We start from the raw sequence: 12,739 nt of genomic DNA, 5'->3' as shown, positions 1-12,739 counted from the left end.
GACAGATATCTTCAGCCTCATCTAAACATTCCTATTTAATCGCTGATGAGAATAGCTTGAACATGCAGGAAATCATCACCACCATCATCATCATCATCCTTCAAACCTGAACCCCTCCATCTTGGCACTTGGCAGTCAACCTCCTCGCCAAGTCCTCAGCAACGGAACCCTAACCCCAACCGGCAAAATCCCGACGGGACGCCGTCGATCAGCCCATTTTCTCCGTCTTCGTCCTCATCTCCATCCCCATCCCCACCCCCATCCCCGCAACAACCCTCGACTCTACACTCCATACTGTGCAACAAGAGCATCATACTGCCCCTTGGTCACCAGCACCACATTCCCATGCTTCAACCCCGACGGAAACCCCGTGCGATCCGAGGCCACCCACTCCGCCGCGGCAACATCCGTACTCTCGAACGGCACATACTCGACATAATTATCCAGCAGCAGATGGAACTTGTCGGCGTCCTGAATATCCGGAAACGCCGCGGGGCCCTCATACACCACCCCATCCTGAATATACCCCTCCGCGCGGGTCCACTCGCCGAACAGGCCCCCCGTGGTGGTCTCCTGGTAGACGTGGAGGACGTTCTCATCCTTGAGGAACCGCGCGTAGTGGCCGGGTGCGTCCCCGAGGGCCAGGAACTCCTGGTCGATGAGGGGGATGTTCTCGCTGTCCAGGGCGAGGTAGTCGGCCGGCGGGGCGAAGGTCACGAAGTCGGTGGTGGTGGTGTAGCGGATGCGGTCGAGGGTGGCCGTGCCGGTGTGGTTGGTGTCGGTGGGGTCGTAGAGACGCGACGACCAGAAGAGGTAGTATTGGCTTTCGGTCGTGTTCCAAACCACTGAAGGGGCCCAGGCCATGCCGGCGGTTGCGTCTTCGATGCTGGATGGTGCATGTTAGCGAGTGTGTTGGAAATGCCGGTCTCGCGTGGGATGGCCTACATTGCCAAGGAAGGCTCAGACCAGTCGATCAGATCCTCCGATCGCCACACAGTCAAGCCTCGACTGCCCCGGCGCGTGGCCTCGTCCCAGGAAAATCCTTCTGCGTTGATATCCAGGTCTACACCCGTTAGTCACGGTTGTTTCGTGGTGGTGCACCTTCTTGGGATGTGTGGACGGGGATACGCACCAGTGGCAATGACAAAATACTCTGACTTCTCCTGGTTGGCCGTGAGGAACACATCCCTGACAGCCTTGGTCCCGACGGTCGATTCTAGCACCGAACTGCCGCCATTGAGTGCCTTGAATGCCAGAGGATCGTCGGCAGAAGACAGGTACCAGAAGACCCGCGGGTCGGCGTCCGTGAATGTGGAAAGCAGATAGCCGTAGTATGAATCGTCCTGACGTGGTAGTACAGCGCCTGTGACGGCAGCCACAAGAGCTGTAGCCGAGAGAAGGGAGGAGATGTGCATTGCTGAGGTAGGTGACTTTGATTATGGCCTGTGACAGGGCTTGAGGCGGGAGACCGGCCTTATTTATGCAGTTCGTCGACTCCAGCATTTCCCCACGGGGCCAGATGGATTTGCCAAGAACACTACAATCAAGGTAGCCAGCGGAGAATTCATGGAATGTTCACGCAGGATTTCTCCACCGGAGTTGGAACTGAAGCTTGGCGATCGAAGCATCTCCGCACGAGGCCGACCTATCTGACTCTAAGAGGTACTGTAACTGATTAACATCCAGTTGCATATAACACAAGCTTGCCAGGTGCCATACTACTCATATTTGTCTTTGAATTTAGCCGTTCGATGCTAAGCTACATGGCCTGGATTCCCGTCCAAGCATTCCGAATCCTCGCTGACTGCGATAGCAAATCCGCAGTCGAAGTCATTTTTTGTCTTTGTTCTTCAAATTTGGAACCCCGAAAAACACCACCTGCACAGTAATATCATCACGCAGAGTCCGGGAAAACGGAGGGTCAAAGGCCAATCTCCCTTTTAACAACTCGAGATCGCTGCCACCAAGGCAATTACGCACCAGGTGCACCGCCACATTGTCATCCTGCACTGTCGTTCGGCCCTCCACAAACTTCCAGTTGACGCTTTCCCAGAAATGACCAAAATCGAAGGGTTTGTCGGAGGCTGCGGGGGATGTGGAGCTGCCCTTCCCCGTCTCCGCGCCTCCCGACAGCCATTTCCCGACCAGTTCGACCGCCTGCTGACTGGAGAGCATATCCCACAGACCATCCGTCGCCATAATCAGGAACGAAGGCTGTGCCGGATCAATGTTGACGGTGGTAACGACCGGCTGGGCAGTCACATAGGGCGGGGTGCGAATGTCGTAGCGGGGGGTCAGCGGTGCGGGGCCGTAAAATCGTTGGCGGATTTCCTGCTGGAACTCCACCGGCCATTTCCACCGACAATCCCCAAACGCCCGGGAGGCCATCAGTCCCAGTACGCGTCCACCTTGAACAATGTCTTCCTCGCCCGGGTGCTCGCTATAAATTCGGGCAATCTCCTCTTCATTGCTCCCAGTCTGATCAATGGACAGAGGAATTGTTTCCCACCTCCCGTCGGGCTGCTGTCGTCCAAGCACGGCGCGTGAGTCACCAGTACATGCCACGTGCAATGCACTGGTGTCCGGATCGAAGATCGATAGTAATGCACAGGAGCCAGCAAAGGCCGGGAGAAGGTCGCGGACCCTCTGGTGTAGAGGCTCATTACTCTGCGACGCCTCCATGGCGGTTTTGAAAATGGCATCATCGAGATTTACGAAGGCATTGCTGATGGCGCATGGGACCGTATCCACGCCCGCGACCGACTGGATTTCGTCCGGAATAGGCGTCACCTGGCTAAGGCTGTGACGCACAGAGGGAACGAGCTGATTCTTGAGGAGTTCTGCCGTCTGCCAGCCGGCATGACCGTCGAAAACTGCCCACGCCATCCAGGGTTCTTTGTCGCTGTGCCACGGGGAAGAAAACTTGGCATAGGTTAGCCGGTCCTCGCAGGGGCTGTTAGATGCGAGCTGGGCGCCATCATGACGGTCGATGCCAGGAACATCTCGCACTGAGAAGGAGTATGAGTCTTTGGATAGAGTGCGTGTGACTTCCTCGTGGGGGAAAGGAGGCTGGACGACTAGATTCTGAGCAGGTGCTTCATCAGGCAGGGGCACGCCATCTCTGTTGGCTGAGGACCACCACCAATACAGGCCCGACGTGGCGGCAAGACCAGTAGCTGTCAGGTACCTCAGCTGGGTCGCTGGGGAGCGTTTCGCGTAATGAAACTTCTTGGTCTGTTGTCGAAAGACTGGATTTCTAGCCGCTCGACCCAGACTGGATCGAATCCCACACTGTGGCAACATCGTAGCAACGAAACAAGACCATACAGAGGAGAGAATTGTGCATCAAGGTGTGTTGAGGTTGGGTTGTTTCCACCCAGTCTCTCGCAGGAGGAAAGGTGAACCAAGGTGAACTGCAACTCACCGCTTAAGGTAAGTGTGAGTCAAGTGCAACCTGTGAATGTAAGGGTGAAAACTGGAAATCACAGCCAAATTCTAAACACGGCTTAGCTGGGATGACTGTCACGTGCAGCGTGCAGGTGAATGTAGATCCGGTATTCTATTGGAAATTGCTAATTATAAATCTTGGCTTCCAGCCCAGGCAGAATCTCCAGGTCCTTCTCCCCATATGTGAACTTCCCATCATCCGAGACCTTCACATCCCGATTGCGGCGCTGCTGCTGCGTCTGCCGCACCTTGACCCACTGCTCCGTCGTCAGATGCTGCCCCAACTCTGTGAACACATTCTGGGTGAGTCCGAGCCGGTTCAGCAGCGGGCTGTTCGTGATCGGATCCAGTACCACATGGTTGTTGGGCCTATATCCTCCACATTAGCACTTCATTGCGGAGAGTATGACGGATGAAAAGTGCAAACCCACCGTGCGAAGTACAAAACCCCCAACCGATCCACATGCGCCTGATCCGGCGGCGGAGCATGTACCCGGTGAATGCTCGACTTGATCAACCCACCCGTGAGCGCTGTCAATGCATCGCACGTGTTGATGGTGATTGTCCCGTCCTGCGGACGCACCCACTTCCACTCCCCTTCCGAGTTGAGGATTTGGAGCGCCGCCACGGGCTGGCGGAATAGGAGGGTCACGGTGCCAAGGTCCGTGTGACCGGGGGTGTAGATGCTGGCCACTTGGGAGTTCTCCTCCTTGCTGCGCGCAGCGTAGTGCATGTAGCGGAGGTGGTCTTCCCCTTTGACGTCGTACTGGTGGTCGCGGACAAGTTGGTCTTCATCGGGGAGCTCGAGCAGGATCGCGAAGAGGCGGAGGAGTTTGACGACGACTTCGCTGTGGCATTTCTGGACATTCACTTAGTGACTTGTGTAATCACTGCGGGAGGGAGAGTGCGGCCTACCCGGCTGAATGCTTCGATCTCTGCAATATTGTCTTCCAGCACAGGTGGTTGCTGGCGCTTGTGGTATCCGTCGAACTTGGGGATGTTGTAGACTTGAATATTATCCCGAATGCCGTTACCGAGACTGGGGAATGTCAACCAGGTTTATGAGTTGAATCAGATGGGAGAGCTTACACGCGGTGGCCAGCAGGCCTATAGCCGTTGTACTCGCCACTCGCGAGATCGGCGCTGTTGTGGTACTTGAGCTTCTCTTCCAATGGAAGAGCGTAGAACTCGCGGCCAAGTGCGAATTGGCGGTCGATCTCATCTTGACTGATGTTGAAGTTCTTCACGTAGAAGAAGCCTTGAGGGCTGGATTAGGGCTGAAGATGTTCGTTACGGTGGTTGCGAGGGGTACGAATACTCACCCACATGTCGCACGGCATGGTCCAGCTGCTTGACAAGCTCTTCCTTACCTCCCGGCTGGTCGTATTGACTCAGGTCGAGAGTCACGAGCTCAGCCCAAGGGACTACTTTGTCAGTAATCTCGCATTGCATAGAATCCTTGGTTGGAGGGTGCTACATACGATTCTCCTTCGTCACGGGGACGTGGTCGTATCTGTCAATCAATCTGGCTGGCATTCTCGAGATTCTCTCTCCACAAAGATTGATGGTATTTTTGTTTTCCCACAGGATTGACCGGGTGAAAGCAACTCCATTTAAATTGCAGCAGTAAATCATGGATGTGGTTCCATTGCTGATGCATCAACTCAACCCCGCACGGCACTCGTTCCGTTGAGTGAATTGCCAACCCGCACTGCAAAGCACGCCATTCTTATCGAGGATCTCAACTCGCTCCAACCACTCAAACGCCCCATACTTGACTCATGTTAGAGATAACAACTGATTGAGTTTCTGCTGGACCAGGGTTGTGGCACGCCATCCCGCACCAAGATGTTGCGGTCATGGCCCCTCCCTGGCCCCTGTCCCTGTCACATTCGCCGCACGCATCTATGGCGAGAAGATGTGGAGTCATGGCAAATATCTCAAGAACAATTCGTCGTCTCAGTTGCCTCATTGGTGTCACCACTGACTGGAGTATAAATTCCCGGATCAATCGGCAGATGTGTCGAAGTCGGAGGCCGGCCACGAAAAGATCATCCTAGTTGACACAGGCAAGGACTCGTCACGATGTCCGACAAGACCGCAGCTCGTGCCAAATTGGGGCCCTGGGGGCTTTGCAAGGAGGTCTTCAACTGGTACCCGTCGAACTACCCGGAAAATGAGCGCAAGTGAGTCTAGTGATCCTCATGATTTTTGAGAATTAACCAAGGTCTAATGTTATAGGTTGCTGTTCAAGCTGGATTTGTCAATCCTCATATTTGCCTGTCTTTGCTGTAAGACCACCCGCTCTTTACTTTTGAACAGTGTGCTAATTGTTCTCTAGTCTTCGTCAAATATCTGGGTAAGATGAGCACTTCCAGCCAATCCGCCTGCGGACTAACGAACCCCAGATCAAACGAATATCAGCAATGCATATGTTAGCGGGTTGAAGGAAGACTTCCAACTCAATGGCAACCAACTCAACTACTTCAACACATGCTATATCACTGCATATGTGGTCTTTCAAGTTCCGGGCCTGCTTTTAATGTCGCGTCCGAAATTGTAAGGTTGCGTTCCTTCAAGACAGCGTTTCCATCGTTAACCAGATTAGGGCACGGTGGCTTCTTCCCACGCTCGAGGTTTTGTGGGGAGTATGCACCTTTGCGCAGAGCCGAGTCACGAATGTTCACCAGCTTTATGCCCTTCGAGTTCTCGTGGGCATGTTTGAAGCGCCAGTGTTCGCAGGAACGCATTTCATCCTCGGTCGGTAATTCTCCCTCCCATCCTCCGCCCACACTAACTCTCTTCAAGGCTCATGGTACTCCGGCCCCGAGCTCTTCAAGCGAGCCGGCACATGGTTCATCTGTAATGCCTTGGGCACCATGGTGAGCGGATACCTGCAAGCGGCCGCCTACACGAACCTGTCCGGGGTCGGCGGCATGCCAGGCTGGCGCTGGCTGTTCATCATCGACGGGATCTTCACCATCCCCGTGGCAATCATGGGCTTCTTCATCTTTCCCGGGGTGCCCGATTCGCCGCGGACCTTTTTCCTGACCGAGGATGACATCGCCCTGGCCAAGGACCGAGCGCGCAGGGCCAATATCCGTCGCCCTGGGAAGATGAGCCTTGATGTTTTCAAGCGGACGCTGAAGCGGTGGCATATCTGGATTTTCATTTTCATCTACGCGTGAGTCATTCGATTCCTTTGGCTTACGATCCGCCGGGCTTGACGCTGATACTCTCTCAGATGCATGATCATTTCCTCCTATCCAGTCTCCTACATGAACCTCTGGCTGCAGGCCGAGGGCTACTCGGTGCCGCAGGTGAACAAGCTCCCGACCGTGACCTACGCCATCAACATCGTCGCCTCGTGGCTGGGAACGACGCTGGCCGCGATCTACCCCACCTGGGCGCTCTACACCTTCTCCTCAGCGTGCTGCCTGTTTTCCTCCTTGTGCATGATCATCTGGGACATCCCGCGCGGGCTAAAGTGCGTAGCCCTACCCCCTTGTCTGGGTCTCTGTCTCCAAACCCTAACCCGAATTCGTCCAGATTCGTCGCCTGGTACCTCTTCGGCACATCCGGATGTCTGAGCCCTATTCTCTATTCAACCGTCAACACGATTGTAAAGGACGACTCGGAAGAGCGCGCCCTCATCATGGTCTGTTCCCCTATTCTACCCGCACCCTCCCCATCAACTCCATAGCTGATTTAGATCCAGGGCTCAATGATGACCTTCGGCTACTCGTTCCAGATCTGGGTTCCCCTGCTTCTTTTCCCGACAGCAGGCCCCGACGGCGCGCCCCGCTGGCGCAAAGGGTGGCCGGCCTCCTTTGCGTTTTTCTTTCTGCTCTGGGCCGCTTTCATCTCGGTCCTCGTGATACATCAATGGTAAGAGACGCAGGACCGCAAGACAGCGGGAATGATGCTGATGTGATGATGGCAGGGAGCAAAAGCGCAAACCGAGGTACTCGGAGTCGGAGGAAAGTTCGAACGAGGATCGGGAGACGATTGTGGTGGAGTTTGATACAGGGGGGAAGAATAGCAGCTGAATGAGGAAGCAATTGTTTGGTGTCTGGGTGTGTGTCGGAGTTGAGCTGCATGCATGTTTGATTTATGTAAGATGATCTAGCTATCGCGTATCCAAATGGGGCAACGCGCAGCAAAGGTCGAACTTGAACGCCTGAGAAGTTCAACTGGTTGGCAGATAATAGCTGCTTTCTCGATGGGTGTGAGTAGAGTCTACGGGGAGGAAGAGCCGGGTCAAGGGAGACTAACATATCCTCATGATGGGTCACCACATCCGAAGACCTAAAAAAGCAATGCACATAATCTTTCACTCTTGTCTTTCTTGCCGCGGCATTGATAGATAGTGGTTGTGATCCACATCACAAAGGTGGGGAATGTGGTGGGTTGGAAGGTGGAGAGAAGGTGGAGAGAAGGTGAGGAGGGCTCGCAAACAGGACCGGGCTGGATGAAAAGACGGAAAAGCGAGCAACAGCTGACAATCATAAAACAATTGCCAACCGGGTCCCCTGATGGCTCAAGTTGGTTGCATCGTTTGCGGGAGAAAGTAGGCTGGGATATTGGAAATTTCGCTCGTTGTCTGTGGTGTCGGCGATCTGTTGCGCATCATACCTAGATTTTGTACTACTCTAGATTGAAACTGATGGCAGAATGGCTCCAGTTGTAAAGTCCATGTACGTTATATCATTTGAATTGCGGACTCACTATACCCAACTGCTACGATCAAAAAGCGTACCGTATCTTACGATAGCCATTCCGGAAAAGCCCAAGTTAACTAAGATACGAATAGATCCTTAAACACTATCGTCAGCTAATGATCTTTTGAACAAGAAAAAGAAAGTATTATATATTTGGCTGGATCATAGAGTGGAAAATACAAGAATGCCAGAAGAAGAAGACAACAGGTGAAGAGACGAAAATGAAGATATCGAGACTCAAAGAACAAAACAAGAAGAAGGAACCCAATCTTAATGCCTTGCCTTGTGATTCCACATGTAGCACAATCTCACAGCGTGCGATGGACCACCCTCATCCAAGCCCCACCCACAAGTTGAGATCAATCAATTGGTTCTGTACTCGTCTTCTGCTCTCAACGTGATTGCAAGCAGAAGCTTTCCCAGCTCACGTACGTGAGAGACATCTAATGTATTCTACGGACCATATTGGTGCATCTTGAGAAATGATGTATCGTCTTTCGGCGGCGGTGATGAGACGTCGGTGCCCTTCAGATACGCTAAATAGTGGTCGTTGTACTCGGCTACGGTCACATAGATCTCGTGTCGATCCTGCGCGATATGGACCCGCCTGATGTTGTCAGAGACGGCGAAAGGTTTGAGCGAGAGAATATACGGGGGTTCAGAGAGTTTACTTCTGGTGACGCCTCTGGGCGGGCTCGTCATCACTCAAAATCCAAGCAATCATTTGAGCACTTTCCTGCATCTGAATAGTCGCCAGTCTGTGACTTCTGTGAACCGGCTTCACTTCAATGATGACACATGGCTTCCCACGGCGATCGTGCAAGTATCCGTCTGTTCATGCTTCGAATTGAGCCTCGATCAAGGAGCTGGGAGAGTGGTACTACGGCACTCCAACGGGTAACACCCTCTAGGAGCGGTTTCTTCTTTCTTTTTCTTCCTTTTTTGGTTTTTGGTAGTGATGGCGTCGTGAGAATCTGGTGTCAATGGATTTCTTCTCGGGGAATTTGGGGTTGGATGGAACTTTCGCAATGCGGCGCAGGCGCCTGCATATTTTCCACGGTTCGACCTAGCTCTATCAAAGCGACCTAATAATTCTTTGACATTCATATTTCTTGTGTCGTCGCTATGTCTCTCCGTGCTTGTCTCCCCCCAAGTGACAAGTACATGAATCATCCCCACCTTGAATAGCCCCACCAGTAACTTCGAAAGCACTCTGCAACCCCCAATCAATCCACAAACAATCCCCCCGAAGCCACCAAATGCACCCCATTGATCCACCGTGACCGCTCCTCGCACAGAAACCCCACCGCCCAGGCAATCTCCTCCGGCTGCGCCATCCTCGGCCCCACAGGCGTCTGGTCGATGATCGGCTGTAGAATCTTCATCTGCTCCTCGCCCGCCGCAGCGAACCCCTCCGTCCTCGTCGGCCCGGGGCTGACGGCGTTGACCGTACAGCCATACTTAGGAGGGAGCTCCTTTGCCCTGCAACGTTCATTAGCCCAATCAATCCCCCTCTCCCCACGACAAGCTTTCTCGGAGACAAGGCGAGTAAAACCTACCAACACCTCGTAAAAGAATCCACCATCCCCTTGGTGCCGGCATAGATGGTCTGATTCGGCGGCGGCGCCCGCGCACTGAGACTGCAGATATTGACGATCCGCCCTTCGCCTCTCGTCAGATGCGCCAGGCTCGCCTGCGTGAGGAGAAAGGTCCCCCGGCCGTTGAGGTTCACCAGCGCGTCCCAGTCGTCGAGGGTCTGCTCCTCCAGCGGCTTGTTGACCGCCACCGCGACGCTGTTCACCACGATGTCCAGCCGGCCCCATTTGGCCACGGTGGCGGAGACCAGTTGGCCCGGACCGGAGGCGGTGGACATGTCGGCTTCGACGGCGATGGCGGGCGACGGCAACGAGGCGATCACGCGGTCGGCCTGAGGTTTCAGGCTGGGGAAGGGGTAGTTGATGACCACGCTGGCGCCCCGCGCGGAGAGCTCGCGGGCAATGGCGGCGCCGATCCCGGAGGAGGAGCCGCTGATGATGGCGACTTTGTCTTTGAGGGTCTGCGGGGTGGTGGTCATTGTGGTTGTGGATGGGGGTTGTTGGCTTAGTTGGTCGCTGAGCTGGGCAAGGCGAGTCGTGGGGGACATTTTTGATAGTCGATGTGGAATGGTCAGCTTGATGAAGGAATGTCTCTGTCAGGAGTGACCAAGCTATACCATAAGGGATGTGTGGATGTGGACATTTTCTAGCAGGGTGACGTCTACGGATCCCGCATGGTAGGGCTTGCTTGTCGGATGTCTTGCCACACCAGCCGGCGGACATGTCAACCTGTGCTTCCGAATGTCTCCACAACCCGATCAGCTCAATTCATTCTTCCTCATTTCTTGTCCTGATGTCTGAGGTGCTACTTACTCCCGAGGAGGTGGGCTCTCCGGGAAGAGACTGGGAGATTGCTTTCCCGGTCGATCGAGCGATCGATTCCTAGCAAGCTTGGCCGGCTAGTGCCGGAAAATTAGTTCTCCAGTATATCTTTCTGCCTAAATAGGTGGCTAAGACCCGCATTCAAGCTGTGTGCTATATTATCTGGGTCCACGCTTTGCAGGGAGAGACATCGGCTTGAGAGCGTTCGTGATAACAAGTGATTTCCTCTGCTGGGATTGTGCTTCAGTCATCTCAAATATACTATCTATGTCATCAATAAAGACGAAGAAGGAGCGGAATGTCGGGGTGCTCGTTCAGACGGTGCCTCAATACATCACCAACTGCCTGTTCATCCTGCCAAGGCTAAAACCTGGGGAAGATGCCGCTTAGTCATAGCATCTTATGATCCAATTGGGCCATCGGCGCTATGGCCATGATCTTATCCCACTAGCGCGGCTGCTAAGATTTTAGCTCTGCCCAAGCATTCAAAACATTGTAGGGAGTAGTATTCGGAGTCCGGTTCACGATTTATTCATCTATCCAGAAAACAACAGTCTAGAACCAAGGCATCCTACAACTTAACCTCACTCTCAGTGACCAACCCTCGTACCCCCGACGCATCCCCCTTATCGAGATACCCACAAATCCGCCCCTCGGGATCAAACCGCCGTCTCAACCCCATCAACCTGCGCGCATTGTCATCTGCCCAGAATTTCGTCTTCCTCGCCTGGAAATCCGAGTCCCCCAGGTACGCCCCCACCGCATGTGGCGCCACCTTCTGCATGACATCGGCCACCCACCCCTGGCAGCGCGCATCATCTCGCGCCTCCTCCCACACCGTATACAGCGCGAAGTAGTGATCGCTCTGCATACTCAATGCCATATCCGGCAGCTTGCGCCGACTGCAGGGGTACATGGCGTACCAGAGGGCGAAGGCCTTGCGGTGGGGGAGGGTGGTGAACGCCTCCTCCAGCACGGCGGGGACATCCGCCTCGTTCCGGATGTACGCGTTCTCGGCGCAGTACCGGTGGCCCTCCGGATTGGCTTTGGCTTGGTTCTCGTACTGCTTCTCCAGGCTGTCGGTCTCGCAGAACCATTCGACGATGGCCCCGGCGGGGCGGGAGTCGTGCAACGCGCGGAGGGCGGCTTCCGCGGCCGCAGGATCGTGCTTCATCGTCACGAAGAGGACGAACAGGCACAGCTCGTCCATTCCCTCGGGGTACTGCGCGACGACGGCGATCTCGGTGTCTTCATCGGAGGTCGGGGTGGCCTCCAGGACCCAGCTGAAAGCTTCATGGTACAAACGGATCGGGTAGATGTAGCCGGACGAGCGGAAGCCGTCGCGCGGGTAGGGGATGAGTTCGAGGTGATACTTTGAGACTACCCCGGGAAAGCCTATGAGGTGATTTTGTTAGGAGATCGGATTGGGGGGGAGAAGTGTTGGAATGTGCGTCGCGTACCCGGACCGGCACCGCGGGCAGCCCAATACAGCTCCCGGTTCTGGGTGGCGTTGCAATGTAGAACATCGCCCTGTGCGGTGACCACATCGACAGCCTGGACGCGCTCGCACGCCCAGCCCCAATTCTAGTAGTCAGTGTCAGTCGGAACGTGGCTACACCGCAACTAGTGAAAGGAGCTCGTACCCGACAGTTCCACCCCATCCCGCCCTGGAGCAGAAATCCCCCCAGCCCAACATCCGGACAATGACCCCCAGGAAACATCAGATTGTGCTCCTTGATGAGGACGCCATTCAGCTCCCGTCCCGTCATGCTGGGTGTGGCTCTCGCCGTGCGAGTGGTGGGATCGACGTCCAGCTGCTTGTAATTGCCGAGGTCGAGGAGAATCGAATTGTCACGCACGCTCCAGGCGGCCCACGAATGGCCCCCGGAGCGCACGGCAAGCCGACAGTTCTTTGTTTTGGCAAGCTTGACGGCTGCGATGATGTCTTCCTGGCAGGTGGCTTTGACAACGGCCAGGGGAAAGCGGTCGGGACGTCGGTGGTTGAAGACTCGGCCCACGCGGGCCTCCTCGTATTCGGCGGGGGGCGCGGAGTCGCGCCAGACTATCTGCATCGTGTCGGAGGTAACAATTGATAATGAATTCAGGAAGAGGAAGAGATAGAAGGTGTGAAGTTAATTCAGCTGTTGGAAAATG

The 12,739-nt window shown here is 54.8% G+C and overlaps 6 protein-coding genes across 6 annotated transcripts; 1 reads left to right on the top strand and 5 right to left on the bottom strand.

Moving 5' to 3' along the window:
• Positions 1-282: 282 nt before the first annotated feature.
• BO72DRAFT_435540 (glycoside hydrolase family 43 protein) lies at positions 283-1,592 on the bottom strand (the record flags this gene model as incomplete). Its single annotated transcript, XM_040943286.1, has 3 exons — positions 1,133-1,592; positions 946-1,063; positions 283-886 (listed from the first exon to the last, which is right to left on the bottom strand). The coding sequence occupies exons 1-3, from the start codon at positions 1,413-1,415 to the stop codon at positions 283-285; spliced, it is 1,005 nt and encodes a 334-aa protein (XP_040798352.1). The 5' UTR covers positions 1,416-1,592.
• Positions 1,593-1,733: 141 nt separating this feature from the next.
• On the bottom strand, positions 1,734-3,443 carry BO72DRAFT_450859 (PP2C family serine/threonine-protein phosphatase). The gene has a single exon (XM_040945354.1). It carries the CDS (start codon positions 3,301-3,303, stop codon positions 1,831-1,833), a length of 1,473 nt encoding a protein of 490 aa, XP_040798351.1. The 5' UTR covers positions 3,304-3,443; the 3' UTR covers positions 1,734-1,830.
• A 129-nt stretch (positions 3,444-3,572) lies between these two features.
• BO72DRAFT_410629 (Clavaminate synthase-like protein) lies at positions 3,573-5,006 on the bottom strand (the record flags this gene model as incomplete). The annotated part of the gene is made up of 6 exons (XM_040942439.1): positions 4,929-5,006; positions 4,770-4,871; positions 4,537-4,705; positions 4,363-4,486; positions 3,879-4,306; positions 3,573-3,816 (listed from the first exon to the last, which is right to left on the bottom strand). The coding sequence occupies exons 1-6, from the start codon at positions 4,981-4,983 to the stop codon at positions 3,573-3,575; spliced, it is 1,122 nt and encodes a 373-aa protein (XP_040798350.1). The 5' UTR covers positions 4,984-5,006.
• A 463-nt stretch (positions 5,007-5,469) lies between these two features.
• Positions 5,470-7,339, top strand: BO72DRAFT_516946 (MFS general substrate transporter; the record flags this gene model as incomplete). The annotated part of the gene is made up of 9 exons (XM_040949615.1): positions 5,470-5,633; positions 5,689-5,738; positions 5,789-5,806; positions 5,856-6,006; positions 6,056-6,207; positions 6,256-6,631; positions 6,692-6,934; positions 6,997-7,105; positions 7,166-7,339. The coding sequence occupies exons 1-9, from the start codon at positions 5,533-5,535 to the stop codon at positions 7,337-7,339; spliced, it is 1,374 nt and encodes a 457-aa protein (XP_040798349.1). The 5' UTR covers positions 5,470-5,532.
• A 2,055-nt stretch (positions 7,340-9,394) lies between these two features.
• Positions 9,395-10,242, bottom strand: BO72DRAFT_385082 (SDR family NAD(P)-dependent oxidoreductase; the record flags this gene model as incomplete). The annotated part of the gene is made up of 2 exons (XM_040941573.1): positions 9,395-9,650; positions 9,728-10,242. The coding sequence occupies 2 exons, from the start codon at positions 10,240-10,242 to the stop codon at positions 9,395-9,397; spliced, it is 771 nt and encodes a 256-aa protein (XP_040798348.1).
• A 914-nt stretch (positions 10,243-11,156) lies between these two features.
• Positions 11,157-12,700, bottom strand: BO72DRAFT_516934 (FAD-binding oxidoreductase; the record flags this gene model as incomplete). Its single annotated transcript, XM_040949614.1, has 3 exons — positions 12,229-12,700; positions 12,046-12,169; positions 11,157-11,980 (listed from the first exon to the last, which is right to left on the bottom strand). Exons 1-3 carry the CDS (start codon positions 12,655-12,657, stop codon positions 11,157-11,159), a joined length of 1,377 nt encoding a protein of 458 aa, XP_040798347.1. The 5' UTR covers positions 12,658-12,700.
• Positions 12,701-12,739: the final 39 nt, after the last annotated feature.

Source organism: Aspergillus fijiensis (genome assembly GCF_003184825.1).
Source record: "Aspergillus fijiensis CBS 313.89 unplaced genomic scaffold BO72scaffold_50, whole genome shotgun sequence".
Taxonomy (NCBI): domain Eukaryota; kingdom Fungi; phylum Ascomycota; class Eurotiomycetes; order Eurotiales; family Aspergillaceae; genus Aspergillus; species Aspergillus fijiensis.
Note: the sequence above shows the minus strand (reverse complement) of the source record. Positions and strands in the feature narration are given on the sequence as shown.